The 18,448-nt window shown below is 48.6% G+C and overlaps 1 protein-coding gene across 1 annotated transcript; it reads right to left on the bottom strand.

The window, feature by feature from the left end:
* Positions 1-1,565: 1,565 nt before the first annotated feature.
* LOC136445295 (glutamate receptor ionotropic, kainate 2-like) lies at positions 1,566-17,610 on the bottom strand. Its single transcript, XM_066443215.1, has 13 exons — positions 17,429-17,610; positions 16,470-16,639; positions 16,128-16,266; positions 15,441-15,649; positions 15,171-15,224; positions 14,581-14,673; positions 14,157-14,294; positions 13,688-13,804; positions 13,348-13,458; positions 12,747-12,962; positions 12,202-12,353; positions 2,832-3,422; positions 1,566-2,405 (listed from the first exon to the last, which is right to left on the bottom strand). Exons 1-13 carry the CDS (start codon positions 17,607-17,609, stop codon positions 2,030-2,032), a joined length of 2,547 nt encoding a protein of 848 aa, XP_066299312.1. The 5' UTR covers position 17,610; the 3' UTR covers positions 1,566-2,029.
* Between the last annotated feature and the right edge of the window lie 838 nt (positions 17,611-18,448).

The raw sequence follows: 18,448 nt of genomic DNA, 5'->3' as shown, positions 1-18,448 counted from the left end.
CAGCTGGAGTTTGTGTTATACAGACTAGTTTAACTGTAGTTGATTTACATTGTTATATTGAAGTAACAGCGTTATATGAGGATGTTAACATTATCAGCGAAAACAAGTGCTTTTGTGGCATTTCGGCCCCAATGAAAAGAACTGTTAAAAAATTGGGCATCAAGAGTAAGACTTGATTTTCGGGAATGGGAAAAATTGGAAGACGTTAAAAAAACAAGCTGCAGCCACACCTCTTCTTTAAGGTTTTACGTAACACATTCAAGGTCATCCGCCAGAAAACAAAACAGGCAAGGTAACTAGCTTACGCAAGCGACCGATGTCCCGAAGGGAACTGAACCAACGAGGCCAACATGCTAGACCATTGACCGATAATGGTAGCGTCTATCAATCATCATCGATGGGTGCCTAGGAGGCTAAACCAATCATTGGTGCAAGTCGTTTGGCCTGATGAGGCTAAGTCAAAATAAAGAGACTTGTCATGGTGTGCCTCGGGGTATCGTCCTTGGACCACTATCATATAGGATTATTCCCGCTCACTGAGTTTCATACCAGGCCTGCACTGGCGCCATGTGACGCTACGTTATACTTAGTCTAGTATACTATTAGATACAATTACAACTCAACATGCAATGAAACAAAAGGCAACGAAACATGACCTTCTTTGCAGATAAGATAATAGTTCCGAAACTACCATATTATTTACAAATCTTCAAACATTTGACACCTGTATGAATGTATTGACCAAGCTCTCCCCGTGCGATATTTGGTATGATCTAGACCTTTTGTTTGTGATTGGTCGCCCCCTGGAGCCTTTCCAACATGGCAGCCAGGTGAAGAAATGTTTCGTCCCTAAATGTCACGTCAGCAACTACGTCAGGATTTCCTCACAGTTAGTTTATGAGGATGTGCATCAGATATCAGGGAAGTTATGGAGATGTGCATTAGAGGCAGTTATGGGGATATGAACTGGCATAGGTAGTTATGGGGCTGTGTATCAGAGGTGTATCAGAGGTACTTATGGGGATGCGTATCGGAGCAAGGAGGTTTAATCGTTATCAGAGGTATTTATAGGGATGTGTATCAAGAGGTATCAGATCTCGAAGTAGTTATGGGGATGTGTATCAGAGGTAGTTACGGGGATGTTGGTCAAGAGGTTATTTTGGGGATGTGTATCAGAGGTTATTATGGGGATATGTATCAGAGATAGTTATGTGTATTAGAGGTAGTTATGGGCATGTGTATTAGAGGTAGTTATGGGCATGTGTATTAGAAGTAGTTATGGGCATTTGTATCAGAGGTAGTTACGGGCATGTGTATCAGAGATAGTTATGGGGATGTGTATCAGAGGTAGTTATGGGGATGTGTATCAGAGGTAGTTATGGGGATGTGTATCAGAGATAGTTATGGGGATGTTGGTCAGAGGTAGTTATGGGGATGTTGGTCAGAGGTAGTTATGGGGATGTGGGTCAGAGGTAGTTATGGGGATGTTGGTCAGAGGTAGTTATGGGGATGTGGGTCAGAGGTAGTTATGAAATAAGGCAAATCAATAGTTCCAGACATATACCTGAGTTATGCTAATATCATGATGTGGTAATTGCATAAATACAATATATATGCTACATATGTTACATAAATTTTCGTTTGTATTTATAATCTAAAAATTCCACTGTATGTAAGTAATTACTATAATGTAGATATCCATACTCCTTGGGGTCTATATAATGGCATGTGTATCTTTACTACAATAGACATTTCTAGGATGCGATGTCCCTCTTTCAGGGGCGGTATGAAAACAAGAACTGCACTTGCCCGGACAGCCAAGAAAATTCCTGTACAATTCCTGCTTGCAAACTACACACAATACTAAATTTACTCTACTATGTTCACTCCTAGATAGCGTCGCCGCAAAAGGGTTTATGGCCTTTGCCCTGTGTTACATTGCGTTACAGATATTTCATCATAATTACATAGTGTGGCTATGAGACGACGGGTCATTCTGTACATTATGTGCCATTTCCTGTTCTGTCTACTACAGGTACACCGCATTCGCCTGTCCATTTATGGCCCATTTAAGTCTCGAGTCCGGTGCGTCGTCTTTCTTCTCGTCGTCTTTCTCACCCTTCTCTCCTTTTACGCCAAAGAAAAATATCTCCACCAATCCGACGATGAGAAAGAGCGCGACCCCGATCAGCAGCAGGTAGAACAGGCCGATGAAGCTCTCTATCTGCAGCTGGCCGTCGTCTTGGGCGACGAACTTTGTGGAGCACTCCCCGGGGACGTTCAGGTAGCGGTCTCGCAGGATGTCCATGAACCCCTCCTCCCGGAACAGCAGGATCTGCCGGTTAAACTCCGTGACGTAAGGCGAGCCGCGAGGGAACATCAGGGCGGTGGGGGAGCGGAAGAACCTGCAAGGATCAGTAAGCGCTGGTCAGTCTATCAGTCTACTTTCGGAAAGACAATTCCAGAAAATGTAGCTAAAGATATATAGTATTAGACACGTCTTAAGTCACCCAATATTTTCTTTATTTTCTGTATCTTAGTCAACTGACAAGCTCCCGGTGCTCGCACGATTACCTCACGGCATCTATTTGTTACCGGGTCCCGCGTTGATTTCAAGGCCGGGTTACAATGATTCGGGGCCCCGGACGGGCCAAACAAATAGCCCGGCAGCCGCAGGGTGTCCCACGGGGCCTCGTAGGGGTCAAGCCCGAAAGGGCCAAAAACAGCCCGTGAACTACCCGGCGGGGCCCTTTTTTTCAATTGGGACCTAAGCATAGCTGACCACTGAACTACAGCAGTGGCAGCACATTAGCAGATGAAGTTACACTGACCTTTCTCCCACCACGATCAAGTTGCAGAGCTCCTCCTTCACACGGAACTGGTTCTCGTTGTCCGCGATGAAGACGAATCGTTCATCCTCGGCTTTCTTCAGCAGCTTGTCCCGAGAATCCATCAGGACCTCGCCTCCCCAGCGCTTCAGCCGCCTGCCGAGGGTCTTGTAGGGTTCGTCGGTGCTATTCATCAGGAACTTGACGATAGTGTTCCTCTCCAGAGCCCCGAACTGGTAGTCACTGTTGGCCAGGTCTTTCAGAGACGAGATTTGCTGGTCCAGGTTGGTTTTGGTCAGGAAAGCGGCGAGGTTCGCGGTGTACGAAGAAATGGCGACGAGGCAGACGAAAAACCATAAAGATGCCAGGACTCGTCCGGCGAAGGAGCGCGGTAGAAACTCGGGACCGGCGGCCACGTAAGCGCCCCAGACGGTCCATAGGCTGTTCCAGAAGTTGAGGCTTTTCCCTTCCTCTTCTTCGACTTCTCCTCGTTTGGCCAGTCCGCCCCACTCGTACGGGTTGAGGCAGTTGTTGATGGCGAGGAGGATTGCTACGCCCAGGTTTGCACACAACATCACTGCCCACACGGTATAACTGAAGAAATGCAGCAAAACATGAGTCAACATTGGATAAGAGCAGACCTATTGGGATATCAAGCGTTTACAAGACAGCAAATAGTAAACTATCTACACTGCGCAATCATTGAATCATCCTTAATGAGTTATGGGGTAGTGCCGAAGTCGCGTGATGAAAGAGAGTCCCTACATATCAACTAATGAAAGGAAGGGCGGGTGGGTGGGGGCGCTAAAACCAAGAGCCCGACTCCTCGCTACTTTTGTCCAACCCTTGCTCACTCTGTCCGGGACCTGCCTTCCACCACGCTCCTCGGCGTTGCGGATGATTTCAGTTAACTACACAGCATGGTCAACTGCCGCTCCTTTTATAGCATTAGGTGATGTCATTGGCGGATTGATCCAATTATAGCGCAGTGTAAATAGTAAACTATCTACACTGCGCAATCATTGAATCATCCTTAATGAGTTATGGGGTAGTGCCTACGTCGCTACGTTCTATCCTGATAGCCCTACTTATATCAACCTTTCTTCATGACCGTAGGCAATTCATAACTACAACCCCCATACTCATCCAAACCGCCACAACCTAAACCTATCCCATTCTCATCCCATTCTCATCCCATCCTAATCAGCACCTTTTCGGACGGGTGACAGAAAAATATATTAAAACCCCAAGCCAATAATCGCAAAAATATTCCCTCTTTGCACAGGCTTGGCACAAAAACCGACATACCGCAAATAAACTGCATAACGTTGACTTACAGTATTCTTGCCGTAAGGCTAATTGTACGTCTCTATGTACAACATTCTTACCTCGAACCAAACGCATCGTCTATCCCCCATCCTAATCACTTACTGGGACGTAAATGAGCACACATGTAGTATTCACCAAATGATCCCAAATATGGGGGGATGACACAATTGACATCTGGGACGAGTTAGGGCACTGTCCCTGATTGATAAACCTCCGACCATGCGGTCCGGAGTCAGTCTGAAGTCCATCTCCGTGTGTGCTGCTGTGCCTCTCTTAGCCTTGTTCTTACCACATAACAATTGGTGGCAGCGGCCTATACTTCCGAGTATATTTTATCCACGCCATGGCAGCCGCACAATGTTCGACTCCCCCCGAGACCCCCCCCCCCCCCCCCCCCCCCGTCCTTCGACGGGAGCGACGACTTCCAGTTCTGGAGCCAGCAATTCGATGCCTGGGCCGAGTCCCAACCACTGGACAACCCATGCAGCGAAGCTGCGCCACCTCCCCACCTACCTCACCGGCGCAGCGTTCGGCTACTACACCGAACTGCCGGACGCTACCAAAGGCCACAGTATGAATCCCACCTCATCTCCGAACTCTGCACCCGACTTGGAATTCGTAAAACGCGCACATCGCCCTACCACCCACAGGGCGACGGCCAAGTCGAGCGATTTAACCGGACGATGAAAGACATATTTGCGAAGTGTTTAGCAGGGCGCTAGAACGACTGGGACAGAATCCTACCCCACGTCGCCCTGGCCTACAACACCAGCCGCCACACCACCTCCAAGCGCTCTCCTTTCTACCTCGTCCACGGCCGAGAAGCCCACCTACCAGTCAGTCCGCGACGCCATCGCCCAGTCCCATCAGACGCAAGACCAACATCAAGCCCCCCGTGTCAACTACCACCAGTACAGAGTCGGTGATCGCGTCTGGCTTCACCATCCACCTTTAGCACTGTACAAACTCCGTCTCCCTTGGACTGGACCGTTCACGGTCATGGCCACCCTACCACCCGGTGAGCCAGCGCCCATCCTGTATCGTATACAACATGACACCGGTCGCCAGCGCCAACAAGTAGTCCATCACAACCGACTGAAGCCGTACATCGCCCCTACCCGCCGACTCCTGCCACACACATACCCAATATGTATTTGGATCTGCCTTTAATCTCCCTCCACTGACTAGGTGGAAACCAAACCTATCACCGTCAACAGAGGATCACGTCTTCCTTTAGTTAATGGCCTAGCTTGTGGATGATGACAATATCTTAATCCAAGACCCTCTCTCATCATAAAGTGATATCGCGTCTCCCAAACTAGGAGCTGCTCAATCCAAACCAAAATGCCATTCTAGTTCACCCAAGAACCTCTCACCATCAACAGAGGATCACGTCTTCCTTTAGTTTAGCCTAGCTTATGGATGATGACAATATCTTAATCCAAGACCCTCTCTCATCAGAGAGTGATATCGTGTCTCCAAAACTAGGAGCTGCTAAATCCAAACCAAAATGCCATTCCAGTTCACCAAAGAAGAACCAATAAAGCCAGGGAACATCTTCCGACGCCTCAGCCTTTCTTTACCGACAAGGACAGGGTCTGAAAACCGCTGCAGACTAAAGCTTACCTTACGCCTAATATTTCCTCGAATGGGCGGGTCTGGTAAGCGCCGTCCTGCTCGAAGCCCCGTTGAAGCTCGTTATGAGTCAAACGCCTAAGCCAGCCTCTCTTCAACTCTAAGAAGTGCATTTGAACCCATACTCAAACTCGAGCAGACCATTTCCCTTACTCTACCGTCAAGTAAACTTGCGTTTATCCGGCTTCCGACCTACAGCCCCAATCAAAAGATGGCTTTACCATCGATGGGCCCAGTCGTTTGAGACGAAAAAATATCTAAAATAGCTCTTCGCTTCCACGCCTTAACTGGGCCGGATCGCCTAAACCCGTTGGCCTAGACCCCATCTGGCGTAGTCGCACCCGCTGCCGGCAACTTATCCCCTTAGCTAACATTTTTTAAGGAACAGATTTCTCTCCCATCTTGCATTTCTCCTAGGTTTAAACTCCCATGCCCTACAAGGACATAGCCACTGTTACCATCTACCAACGGTCTCCCAATGTACCTACCGTGACCGAAATAACAATGACTGTTTTCTAAGAGCAATCTGTCACAGTTTCAGTCCATGCGCACCGTCCCTTCAGCACTCCCGGCTTGTGTCTTACTCATATGCATGACGAGACCATCGATATCGCCATTGAGTGCCTCTATCCACCACGAGCGTGACCTATCAACCTTCAGCGCTAGTCATGTGTAAGACGGCATCTGACTGCGTATTACTGGTCGTTCACACATAAAACGCGCCGAACAGACACTCTCGTGGCGAGAGTAACGAACGTCACATGCCCGATGCCAAATTACTTCCTGCTTGCCAAGTGTGTCACCGCCGGACCGCCCATCAATTGGTGCCTCTCTTGCAAATCGCCACTATAACAGCCAAGTGACCCGACAACATGCACGACAAATACTCTCGCCTGTCAAATGTGCTACCAGCATTCGCACTCGAAAATGCGCCACAATGACACTCAACTGACGATGTCGCCGAACCTGACATGCACGACGCAAACTCTTTGCCGCCCTATTATCCGACAGCGAGAGCGTGCAATAAACACCAAAATACCTCTCAACCGACAACATCGTCGTACATAACATGGGGCACGTAAATCTTACAACCCTTGCCATGTGATCCTCCGCCCAGCTGGTAGTGCTACCATGTCGAGTGTACGTGTGCAAACAGCCACCTTACAACATTGATGCGCCGCACCTGCACAATTCAAAGTCATCTGGCGCTCGCCATACGAGCCACACACTTAACCTTTCAACAACTAGGTCATAAACGTATTCCCATGGCAACGAATACCTACTAACGCTCGCCATGTAGGTCACGCTCGCCTTCCCGACACACCGCATGCACGTTACACACCCTTCACGAGCATGATGTATGCCACATGCACGAATGCCTGCCCTAAGACATGCCAAAGAAGACCCTACCCTACCGAGGATATTGACAAACCCCACATGCACGACGTAACCCTTCACGATCGCCACGTGTGTCATGCTCGCCATTAGCCATCCGTACTAAGATCGTGCCAAATAACATTCAACGGAGGATATAGACGACACCACATGCACGTCGTAAATCTCCTCACACTCACCATGTGTGTCACGCGTCAGTGTGCCCGCACTGAAACGTGCCAAATGAACACTCCACTGAAGACAACGACGAACACCGCCTAAACGACGTATACCCTTCACACTCACCATGTGTATCACGCTCGTTCTGCCCGCCAACGAGTGTCCGCACAAACTGTGCCCAAAGAAACCCTCCACTAAGGACATCAACTGACACCACACGCATGACGTATACCCTTCACACCCGCCATGTGTATCACGCTCGACCACCCTACAACGAACGTCCGCACTAAAACTGTGTCATAAGAATATTCCACTGACACCAAATGCACGATGTTAAGCCTGTGAGCCTCGTCCTGTGAGTCACGCCCGATAGCCCGACCGTGAGTGTCCACACTAAATGTGCCACAGAAATATACCACTGGGACATGGACGAACACCACATGCACGATGTGAGGCCCGTGAGCCCCGCCCTGTGAGTCCCGCTCGACAGCCCGACAGCGAGTGTCCACACCAAATGCACCAAAAACGCTCCAGTGAGGACACCATATACACGATATACTATATCCTTCCCACCCAACCTATGTATCGCTCGACTGCCCCTCCGCGAGTGCCCGCACTAAATGCGCTCGATACCCCTCCCCTGAGGGCATAGACACGTACCACATGCACGATGTAACGTGTCTGCAACTCTCGATCTCGCGATGTGTCACGCTCCACCGCGAGTGCCCGCACTAATTGTGCAAAGGAACACTCAACTGAGGACATCAAAGAACACCACCACGACACAAATCCCATGTTACGGGTGTCACACTCGAAGGCCCCTCAGCGAGCGTCCGCGCCAATTGTACCGAAGAACACTACACTCAACTGAGGAGATCGACGAACATCACCACGACATACACATCTGTCACGCTACGTGTATCACCGATCGACTGTCCCTCAGCTAGTGCCAGCACTAAAATGTGCCAAATAACACTCAACTGAGGACATCGACGAACACCACTACGACGTACACATCTCTCACGTCACGTGTCACACTCGACAGCCCCACAGCAAGTGCCCGCGTTAATCGCGCCTAAGAGCACTCAACTGAAGACATCGACGAACACCACTACGACGTGTAAATTGCTCATGTCACGCGTGTCACGCTCGACTACCCCACAGCGAATGCCCACACTAATTGTGCCTAAGAACACTCAACCGAGGACATCAACGAACATCACGACGTGCCCAATTGTCACGTCACATGTGTCACCGCTCGACTGCCCCTCAGTTAGTGTCAGCACTCAACTGTGCCAAATAAAACTCAACTGAGGGCATCGACGAACCTCACCACGACGTACACACCTCTCAAGTCACGTGTGTCACCGATCGACTGTCCCTCAGCTAGTGCCAGCACTAAAATGTGCCAAATAACACTCAACTGAGGACATCGACGAACATCACCACGACGTACACATCTGTCACGCTACGTGTATCACCGCTCTACTACCCCTCAGCTAATGTCAGCACTAAAATGTGCCAAATAACACTCAACTGGTGACATCAACGAACATCACCACGACGTACACATCTGTCACGTTACGTGTGTCACCGCTCGACTGCCCCTCAGCTAGTGTCAGCGCTAAAATGTGCCAAATAACACACGACTGGGGACATCGACGAACATCACCACGACGTACACATCTGTCACGTTATGTGTATCACCGGTCGACTGCCCCCCAGCTAGTGTCAACACTAAAATGTGCCAAGTAACACTCAACTGAGGACATCGACGAACATCACCACGACGCACACATCTGTCACGTTATGTGTATCACCGGTCGACTGCCCCTCAGCTAGAGACAGCGCTAAAATGTGCCAAATAACACTCAACTGAGGACATCGACGAACATCACCACGACGTACACATTTGTCACGTCACGTGCGTCACCGCTCGACTGCCCCTCAGCTAGTGTCAGCACTAAAATGTGCCAAATAACACTCAACTGAGGACATCGACGAACACCACCACGACGCACACATCTGTCACGTTATGTGTATCACCGCTCGACTGCCCCTAAGCTAGCGTCAGCACTAAAATGTGCCAAATAACACTCAACTGAGGACATCGACGAACATCACCACGACGCACACATCTGTCACGTCACGTGTGTCACCGCTCGGCTGCCCCTCAGCTAGTGTCAGCACTAAAAATGTGCCAAATAACACTCAACTGGGGACGTCGACGAACATCACCACGACGCACAAATCTCTCACGCCACGTGCGTCACCGCTCGACTGCCCTTCAGCTAGTGTCAGCACTAAAAATGTGCCAAATAACACTCAACTGGGGACGTCGACGAACATCACCACGACGTACAAATCTCTCACGTCACGTGTCACCGCTCGACTGTCCCTCAGCTAGTGTCAGCACTAAAATGTGCCAAATAACACTCAACTGGGGACGTCGACGAACATCACCACGACGCACCCATCTGTCATGTCACGTGTGTCACCGCTTGACTGCCCCTCAGCCAGTGTCAGCACTAAAATATGCCAAATAACACTCAACTGGTGACGTCGACGAACATCACCACGACGTACAAATTTCTCACGTCACGTGTGCCACCGCTCGACTGCCCCTCTGCTAGTGTTAGCACTAAAATGTGCCAAATAACACTCACCTGGGGACGTCGACGAACACCACCACGACGTACACATTTGTCACGTCACGTGTGTCACCGCTCGACTGCCCCTCAGCTAGTGTCAGCACTAAAATGTGCCAAATAACACTCAACTGGGGACGTCGACGAACATCACCACGACGTACAAATTTCTCACGTCACGTGTGCAACCGCTCGACTGCCCCTCTGCTAGTGTTAGCACTAAAATGTGCCAAATAACACTCAACTGGGGACGTCGACGAACACCACCACGACGTACACATTTGTCACGTCACGTGTGCAACCGCTCGACTGCCCCTCTGCTAGTGTTAGCACTAAAATGTGCCAAATAACACTCAACTGGGGACGTCGACGAACACCACCACGACGTACAAATCTCTCAGTAATACGTACCTCATATTGCTACTCGACAGTTGTCCACGGCATCCCTAATGTCTCCACCGCACGCCTCTCTACTCCAGCATGTTTTCTCCCGTCTCGGTAGCGACTGCTGCAGCCGAAGTGGTTAACATTTCTGTCACCGCAGTCTCCCATCTTCCGGAGTGACTTGCCAGCCTAAAATAAACAACACCCATGAGACAACCACTCGTAAACAAAGCAAAGGAAAATCAACAAACAACACGTCTCAAAAGAAACGAGCTCCGAAAAGCCTGAAGCCCTCGCCTATAAATTACAAACAAACGCGGAGCTTGTTCCACCATCGCTTCTCTGTCACTGCAAGGTTCTTGTCCGCCACAATTGGTAGGCAGCTTTTCATAGGCAGTACCGGCCTCCAGGACGCCAAACTGTAGACAACAAAACACAAAACGTATCGCATCAGGCATAATCAGAACAAAAACGCAGACAAACATGTCCGGCGTCTCCGTCATACAAATGCAAATCACCGAAATACGATTCAAAGAAAGAAAACCCAAGTACGCCGGACTCCCGCCAAAATTCCTGCAGACAAAAATGGTGGCAGCAGGTCAGCTGCCCTGGCAGATGCCACTTCACGCCATCGCCACAGGTCCTGCATCTCTCGATTAGGCAGCCCCAAGTGTCCGCGTGTCCCATCCTTCTGGGTGCTGAGTTGGACTCTGACGAGGCCCATCCAGCACTTGAACAACGGCGGCGACTTTCTTGGTGTAACGCCTGCCTGACGTGCTAAACATGTCCGCTGCGGAACCGCTTGCCTCCGAAGTGTTGACTGCCGGGGTCGCCTGTTGTGTGAAGTCCTGCAGACTCGCAGTGGGTACCCGTGGAGCTTGGCTTATCACTGTAAAGGCACACAACACCACTTAATGGCCGAAGCAAAACACACAAAACACACGCTACCCACCCAAGGAAACTTACATCGAAAGGGAAGAACAAGTCCCAATCCGACCGAGGGCCAGGACACCGATTTGCCAAGGCCGAAAGCTCCACTCAGGTACCCTTCCCTTACCATTTACTGTAAACCACCCGAGTAACCCTGTTACGAAAACCAGAGAACAAAAGAAATTCTCCACGCATACAAATGCAAATGTCCCACGTGCAAAAAAGCCGCCAAAATCCCGTCGACAAAAACAGCTGCAACGAGAAATCGTCAAAACACGCTAAAAAAGGCACTTGAGAAAACCCCGAGGTTAAAACAAGCTACAAAACACCCCAGGAAACAAACCCAACTCGTAAAAACGAAGCCACAAGCAGAAAACTGAAAAACGGGAAAATAACAGCCGTCAACTAAACTCGTTACGGCCTAAAAACAAAACATCCCCCGCTCTGCCAAAACCAGCTCAGTAACTAGCCAAACCTTGACCGAAATTCGGTCGTGGTAGTCCAGAAAACCTCTCCTAGGACTCAAGACGCTGCCAAAGGCCGCTCGAAGCACCGGTGGACGCACACTCCATTGTAAGAAGACCCCACTTCGAGCCCGGGACAGACTGCCCACCACGTCCAGTCGTTGCGTAGGATTTCAGTTAACTACACAGCATGGTCAACTGCCGCTCCTTTTATAGCATTAGGTGATGTCATTGGCGGATTGATCCAATTATAGCGCAGTGTAAATAGCTCCTATTTCTTTCTTTGATCTGTACATGATCTGACCAACATTGAAAATCAATTTTCGGTTCCTCTTTTTCGAAAGGTCCATACCATTGCTAAACCCATGGGCAAAGGCCCGGTAGATTTAGCAGTGCTTGATTTCACAAAGGGCATTAGCAGTAGCTCACCTGAAGGGATTGAGGAACTGGAGAAGACCGGGGGCAGCCCTGGAGGGCCGCTTCATGATGAGGTAGTACCCGGCCATCTCTATCGGCTCCGTGAAGTCCACAGCCTTCAGACGGAACGAGCGAGTCGCCACGGCGTCCAGGGCCAGATCGTACTAAAGAGTGAGCGGAAAATGAAAAACAGAATTTTGTGCCAACCCCAGTTTACATTTATAGAAAGATAAACTTGAACCCGCCGGGTAGTTAACGGGTTTTTTTTTTCGGGCGTGACCACTGCGTGGCTCTATGGGACCCTGTGGCCACCGGGCTATTTTGGGGCTCAGCCGGGCCCCGGGATTTTTTTTCAACTCGGCGTTGAAATCAACCCGGGACACAGTAATACATAGATGCCGTAAGCTAATCGTGAGAACACCGCGTACCGAGAGGTCCCCCCACCCCTCGATGTCCAGTAGTCCACCAGGACAAACTTTGTGGCTGCGGGGCCCGGCCGGGGCTACACCCCCTACGGGCACCGGTGCAAATGTGACCCAAGTATTAGACATATTTACCTCCCGTCTTGCCAGCAGGCCGATCATACCGTCCCAGCTGCCGTCCGCCTCGTTCTGGGACCCGATCGTGATGTTGTCGGGCACGTCGATGTCGAAAGTGAAGTTCAGTCTGATGGCCATGACCTTCAGCATGTCGATGAGGAAACCTTCATAACGTTCAACCCCTTTCAGACCCTCTGTGTCAGCGTGATGCTTCAGTCTGACCCAAGGGTCTCTCTAAAAATGCAGACGCAAATGGTTACAAAGTTGAAAAACACCTAGACCCGTATTTCGTAGTGTGGCACATTGTAACAGGAAGAGAAGACACCACAGAAAAACACGCATAAAGGTTATTCCCTTTCAAAATCTGAAACACAATTTGCCCTTGCAGTTAACAAAAGCCGCTAGGGGTTCCAATCTTATTCTACCTTCAGCGAGCTATCTGCCACTCAAAAAGCATGACCATAGCATGTTCAGAACATGAGATAACAAAGCTGGAATTCGAAGTTCCGATGCAGTACTATAACAAGCCCCTAGGGGACCAAAATCTAATCATTCTGAGGTCTCATCAAGACCTACCCACACACCAAATATCAAGACAATGCACTCAGGCATCTCCTACCTTTTTCGAAATGATCCTGAGCCGTTTGCCGCCCAGCACGGGGTTGGTGAAGAAGCTGGAGTTGAACTGGGAGGTGAGGTTGGCGCCGTCCACCTGACTCCACTTCCCAACCTGCAGGGAAACCAGAAACATGGTGTCAGGAAGTGTGTCGGGATGATCAGGGTCAAAACATTCTGATCTGATGCCCGTTAAAGCTAATTACTGTTAGTGACAGCGGCCTTCAGTCATGCGAAGACGTATGTTCATCGCTACCTTCTTCTCACTATGTGATCAAGTTGCGATGAACACTAGATGTTGGAACACATTTTTCAGTTTTTTTTTTATAACGGATGTTAGTTACCTTGACCAAATCACTGCCTGTATTCTCCACCAGCTCCATGACCAGGTTGGTCCTGACGTGACTGGAGACACTCACGTTTTTGTAGCGGACATTACCGGTGAAGCCTTCGAACTCGATCTGTTGGACCAAACGTGATGGGCATCATCGGTTATAGCAGCCTGTCATGTTGACAACTACAAGCTGTATGCCTGGAGACATTGACGATTACTCGCCTTATTTAACTATACGTACAAAATTAGAGGTCTATCAGCTCTGTCGATGTCTTATCCCAGCTCGGCAACATAGTTGTCAAAAAAGACCTTTAGAAATCTGGACGCAAGCTGAACACGCATGGCTAACAGGAAACAGCAACAGGATTTTTTGGGTCATAGCGTATTTAAGCCTTATTCTGGATTCACCGTGTCCCCTTGATCCTTTAAGTCGTCCCTTCTGAGATAACATTCTATCTGAAGGTATGAGACAACCGTACCTCTGTGATGTAGTCCCGCAGACGACACTGTGCTTCTCCCTCCGTCATTTCCCCCCTGTCCACGGCACGAGCGGCCTCCATCGCCGAGTTGGCCAGAGACAAGGCACCGTCCAACACCAGCCGTTCGAATATTCGGGTCTGCCATCAAAATGTGAGTCAACTATGACTCCGAGACAAGAAGACAACAATTGTCCTGCTCCGTCATGTTGGTCCGAATTTTGATTTGGGTGTATATTATATTTTCTTGCTGCAACAACGACACGTACTAACAACAAATCCCTGTGTCGTTTGTATACTTGAAATGGACAAGTTTGCCCCATATGATCTGGTTTCATTTCAGCCAAATTCTGAACATGTTCGCCACATTCAAAAGGCATTATTACTGTAAACTGATTTGATAAACGTCACAAATGAAAACACTTACATTGCCACCAAGTTCAGTGTTGGGGTGAAAAAACGTCACCCTGACACCCGTGTCCCGAAAGTTGTCAAACCCGAGGTCTCCAAGAGGGGCGTTCTGTAAGATCAAAGAGACAAAACAACGGTCAGCACTCTTCCTATCCAAGGACTAGTTGCCTGTCCTTTCCTATTGGGGAAATATGATACTATTATCTTTGCTACGAATGAACTAACTTCCTTCAGTAGTGCGTGTGTAGCTCATGGACTACTGAAACAAAGTCAAAGATGATCTCCCTATACATCATATGGTGGGGGAAGGACGTATATAACATGCACTCATAGAAAAGGTAATTGATCTGAAGCACAGCCAGTAGGTGCCCATCTGAGTAATGAGGCTGTTGTGGTATCTCCTCGGCCATGGGACCAGCATTTTACGTCCCTTCCAAAAGACGAATGCAACCGTAAATCAGGATGCCCCTCTCGGATTCAAACCAAGGTCTCCAAGTTACGAACTACTAGTAGTTGTAACCATGAGCTCAACTGTGAGGCTGCTGCCAATTGAGCTACAGAAACATATCCTTGAACGATGAAGAATCTTAAGCTGTAAATACTCACCAGACTAGTGATGATCCAGTGGTACTGGTAATTCACCATCAGCAGATACACGGCCTAGACATGCGCAGAAACAAAAATTATTTCTCCTCAACACTCAAAATGTGTGCATGTAAAACATTTACCTATCAAATGCATAGCAATCGTATTATTAGGCCATGGGGTAGACGTTTATTTTGCAAGCTTTATGCATCGTTTCTACATTTCTGTTGCTACGTGCACCAGGAAATTTTAATCATGACCAAAATATTTTCCATGTGCACAATCACATACCCGGTCAAGGACGTCATTGATGATTGCGGAATTGGACAAAAGAATCACGTGAGTCTCGCGAGATGTCTTGACCTGTCTGAGAAGTGTGGTCAGCGCGGGTTTGTCCACCTTGTCCGGACCTTCTCCTATCAGCGGGATCTCCTTCACCCGCAGGAGCCAGTTCCGGTCTGCGGCCCAGTTCAGGAACTTCTCCAGACTCCGGTAGGCGTCTGGAAAAAAGACTCTGTCACTCCAATATGTCTACAGTGGCCACTCAAGGGACTTGATCACAGTAAAAAGGTGGCCACTACAGACAGGATTCTCCAGTTAATGCTTGGGCCAATGGAAAAAAACAACAACAAGCCAATGACCTGGGGACCATCAACAAGTTGCCACCGTAGCCGAAGGGTCTTTATGTAGAGATTATTCAACCATGATCAGCAAATGGCTTAGAGTGTATGAGCTAAGAGCTAAGCCTGTAGCTGCGAGCTTAGGACCGGTAGGTTTTCATCCACCACACGCTGGGTCTGCCTCTACTCCTATCGGGACAGACGTTTTAGTTTCTCCGACGAAGGAGAGGTGTCTTTGTTCTTGCACGGAATCGGGATCAGAACACCTATGGCTTAGCCGATATTCAACCATTTTGGTCCAATATCTGGATTGCTATTAAGCAGACCAAAAAAAGTTTTAAGGATAAAAGATGTGTACCTGCGAATCTGTCGTACAAGACGAAGGCTGAAGTCCACTTGTACTTCTCGACCGTGTGGACAATCATCAGGCTCAAGTCGTCCGGCTTCGGATATGACGTCACCCAGATTCCGCTGTTGGGCGGCAAGCTATGCGTCAGCTGGGATAAGACAATGAAATAGCTTTTGTAAGAGAGTCCTTAAGAAAAAGACTCTCTGGGTTATCCTATTCACAAGCCAACAAACATTCGCCAGCAGAGCATCACATTCTTACTGTACTTGACGGCCCTTGTCGTTGTGGCCACGAAGTGATAAAAAAAAACACTGCACAAAAGGCGTTATCAAGTCTTGTGGCAAAACGTACCTTTGGGCGCTGAACAACCATGGTGAGCAGCTCACTGTTGTTACTGGTTAGGTCATGGTAATAGCAGTGAGTTGCCTCCCCTTCCAGACTGTGGTCCTGTGAAACAACCTTCCTGTCGTTGTTCACCACTAGGATGTTACAGATGCCTTTTTGCTTGAACCAGGCAGCGGCTGTAATGGCAGTTGATTGAGAGACTCATCATCATTTCATGTACAGTTGCACAGACTCACTGTATCCTAGGTGCCATCCTAGTTATGCTACGGTCAAATTTGCACCGGTGCCCGTAGAGGGTGTAGCCCCGGCCAGAGCCCGAAGCCATAAATTTGTCCCGGACACCGGAAGAGTACCTCTCAGTGTTCTCACGTTACCGGGTCCCGGGTTGATTTTAGCTCCGAATGAAAAAATCAGGGGCCCGGTCGTACCCCAAAATAACCTACTATCCGCAGGGTGTCCCACGGGGCCACGTAGGGGTCACGCCCGAAAGTGAAAAAAAAAAAGACCTGCCCGGGGGCGCTCCCTGTGACCGTACCATCAGTTTATTCCCGGGCTCATATACTGGAGTCCTAGCCTCCGTTGCAGGCTCTGAACCGGCTTTTTGGGGGGCTGAATAATACACTTTTTGCAGCCAACCCGTAACTATCAGCCAACCCTGTAACTATAGCCGGCTAGAGTTACAGGGTTGGCTGATAGTTACGGGTTGGCTGCAAAAAGTGTATTATTCAGCCCCCCAAAAAGCCGGTTCAGAGCCTGCAACGGAGGCTACTGGAGTCCAGTCTTGTTACCTCATATAGTCTTTTTCCAACGGTGGCTACGCATACCAACTGTATATTTACGCAAAGTACAACGTTAAAGTTAAAACCATAAAGAAAAGATCAACACTGTCAATAGCGGTGGCTTCGGGAAGAAAAGAGAGACAGAGCCGTAAAAAGCACAGAGAGAGGACATGCGATCATGATTACCGTTGTCCAGAGCGTCCTTCTCCGTACAGCTGGACTCCAGCTCCACCAGAGAGAACGTGGCATCGGGGAATCCTGGCGACTCGCTGACGTCACGTAGGAGATTACGAACCCCCTCGCCGTACGCTTCCTTGTTCCCAGCTGCATACATCACGCCTGGTGTGGCAAACGATAACAACGACATTCAGCAAATGTATGCTGTAAATTGCAAAATGATAACTCGGAAAACGGATACTAATGTGTAGAATGCCAAACTCAAAGAAGAAGATGTGAAAGACCAAAAATGAAGAATCCATTATTTGGTATACCAGTCTCTGTGTGTTTAGTCATTTGTTCAACCTTCCTGACCACGTAGATTTCATAATGAAGGCAACTTTTTTTAAATTTTTTTTTGATTGGCACGCTCGTATCAGTTTTTGGGTTCCCAGAGGATGTCATCCATATGATCAAATGAACATGGCCTAATTGATATTTGCCCTCGGGGTACACGTGCATATTTGCCACTCAAATGATGAACGTCTTTTTTTATACAAATTGAAATAAAATTGCTATTCATCTACAAAGGAAACGGCGATGCCTGTCGATGAACAGCTAAACTTGTTTCGTAGTTGTTTTACGACCCCTTTATGTGATTTATGAAACAATTTTGAAATACTAAGGCGTGCCAAATCTGGTAAAATTGAGGTGATTTTCCAGCTATTAGTCCATGCATGATTTAATCGGATAAGCAAGCCGGTGTGACACGTGTCTTCGTCGTTTTGTTCTTTAAAAAGAACAAAACGACCAAGACAGTGTCAAACTGAAGTTAGATGTCATTTTGCAAAGAAGAAATAGTTTGGTAATAATAACTGACAAAAGAAAAGATCTAGAAAAAATCTTCTCACCCACCAATCCTTTGATACTTAGTGACCTGCACAATCGGTAGCCTAAGGGGGCGATTGTGAAGATCTAGGTATGATAATAATCATTGGCACGCTCAGGTTTTCGAATACCTTTCTTGATTCATACGCCCAATGGCGCCTC

The sequence above is a fragment of the Branchiostoma lanceolatum genome, chromosome 11 (genome assembly GCF_035083965.1).
Source record: "Branchiostoma lanceolatum isolate klBraLanc5 chromosome 11, klBraLanc5.hap2, whole genome shotgun sequence".
Taxonomy (NCBI): domain Eukaryota; kingdom Metazoa; phylum Chordata; class Leptocardii; order Amphioxiformes; family Branchiostomatidae; genus Branchiostoma; species Branchiostoma lanceolatum.
Note: the sequence above shows the minus strand (reverse complement) of the source record. Positions and strands in the feature narration are given on the sequence as shown.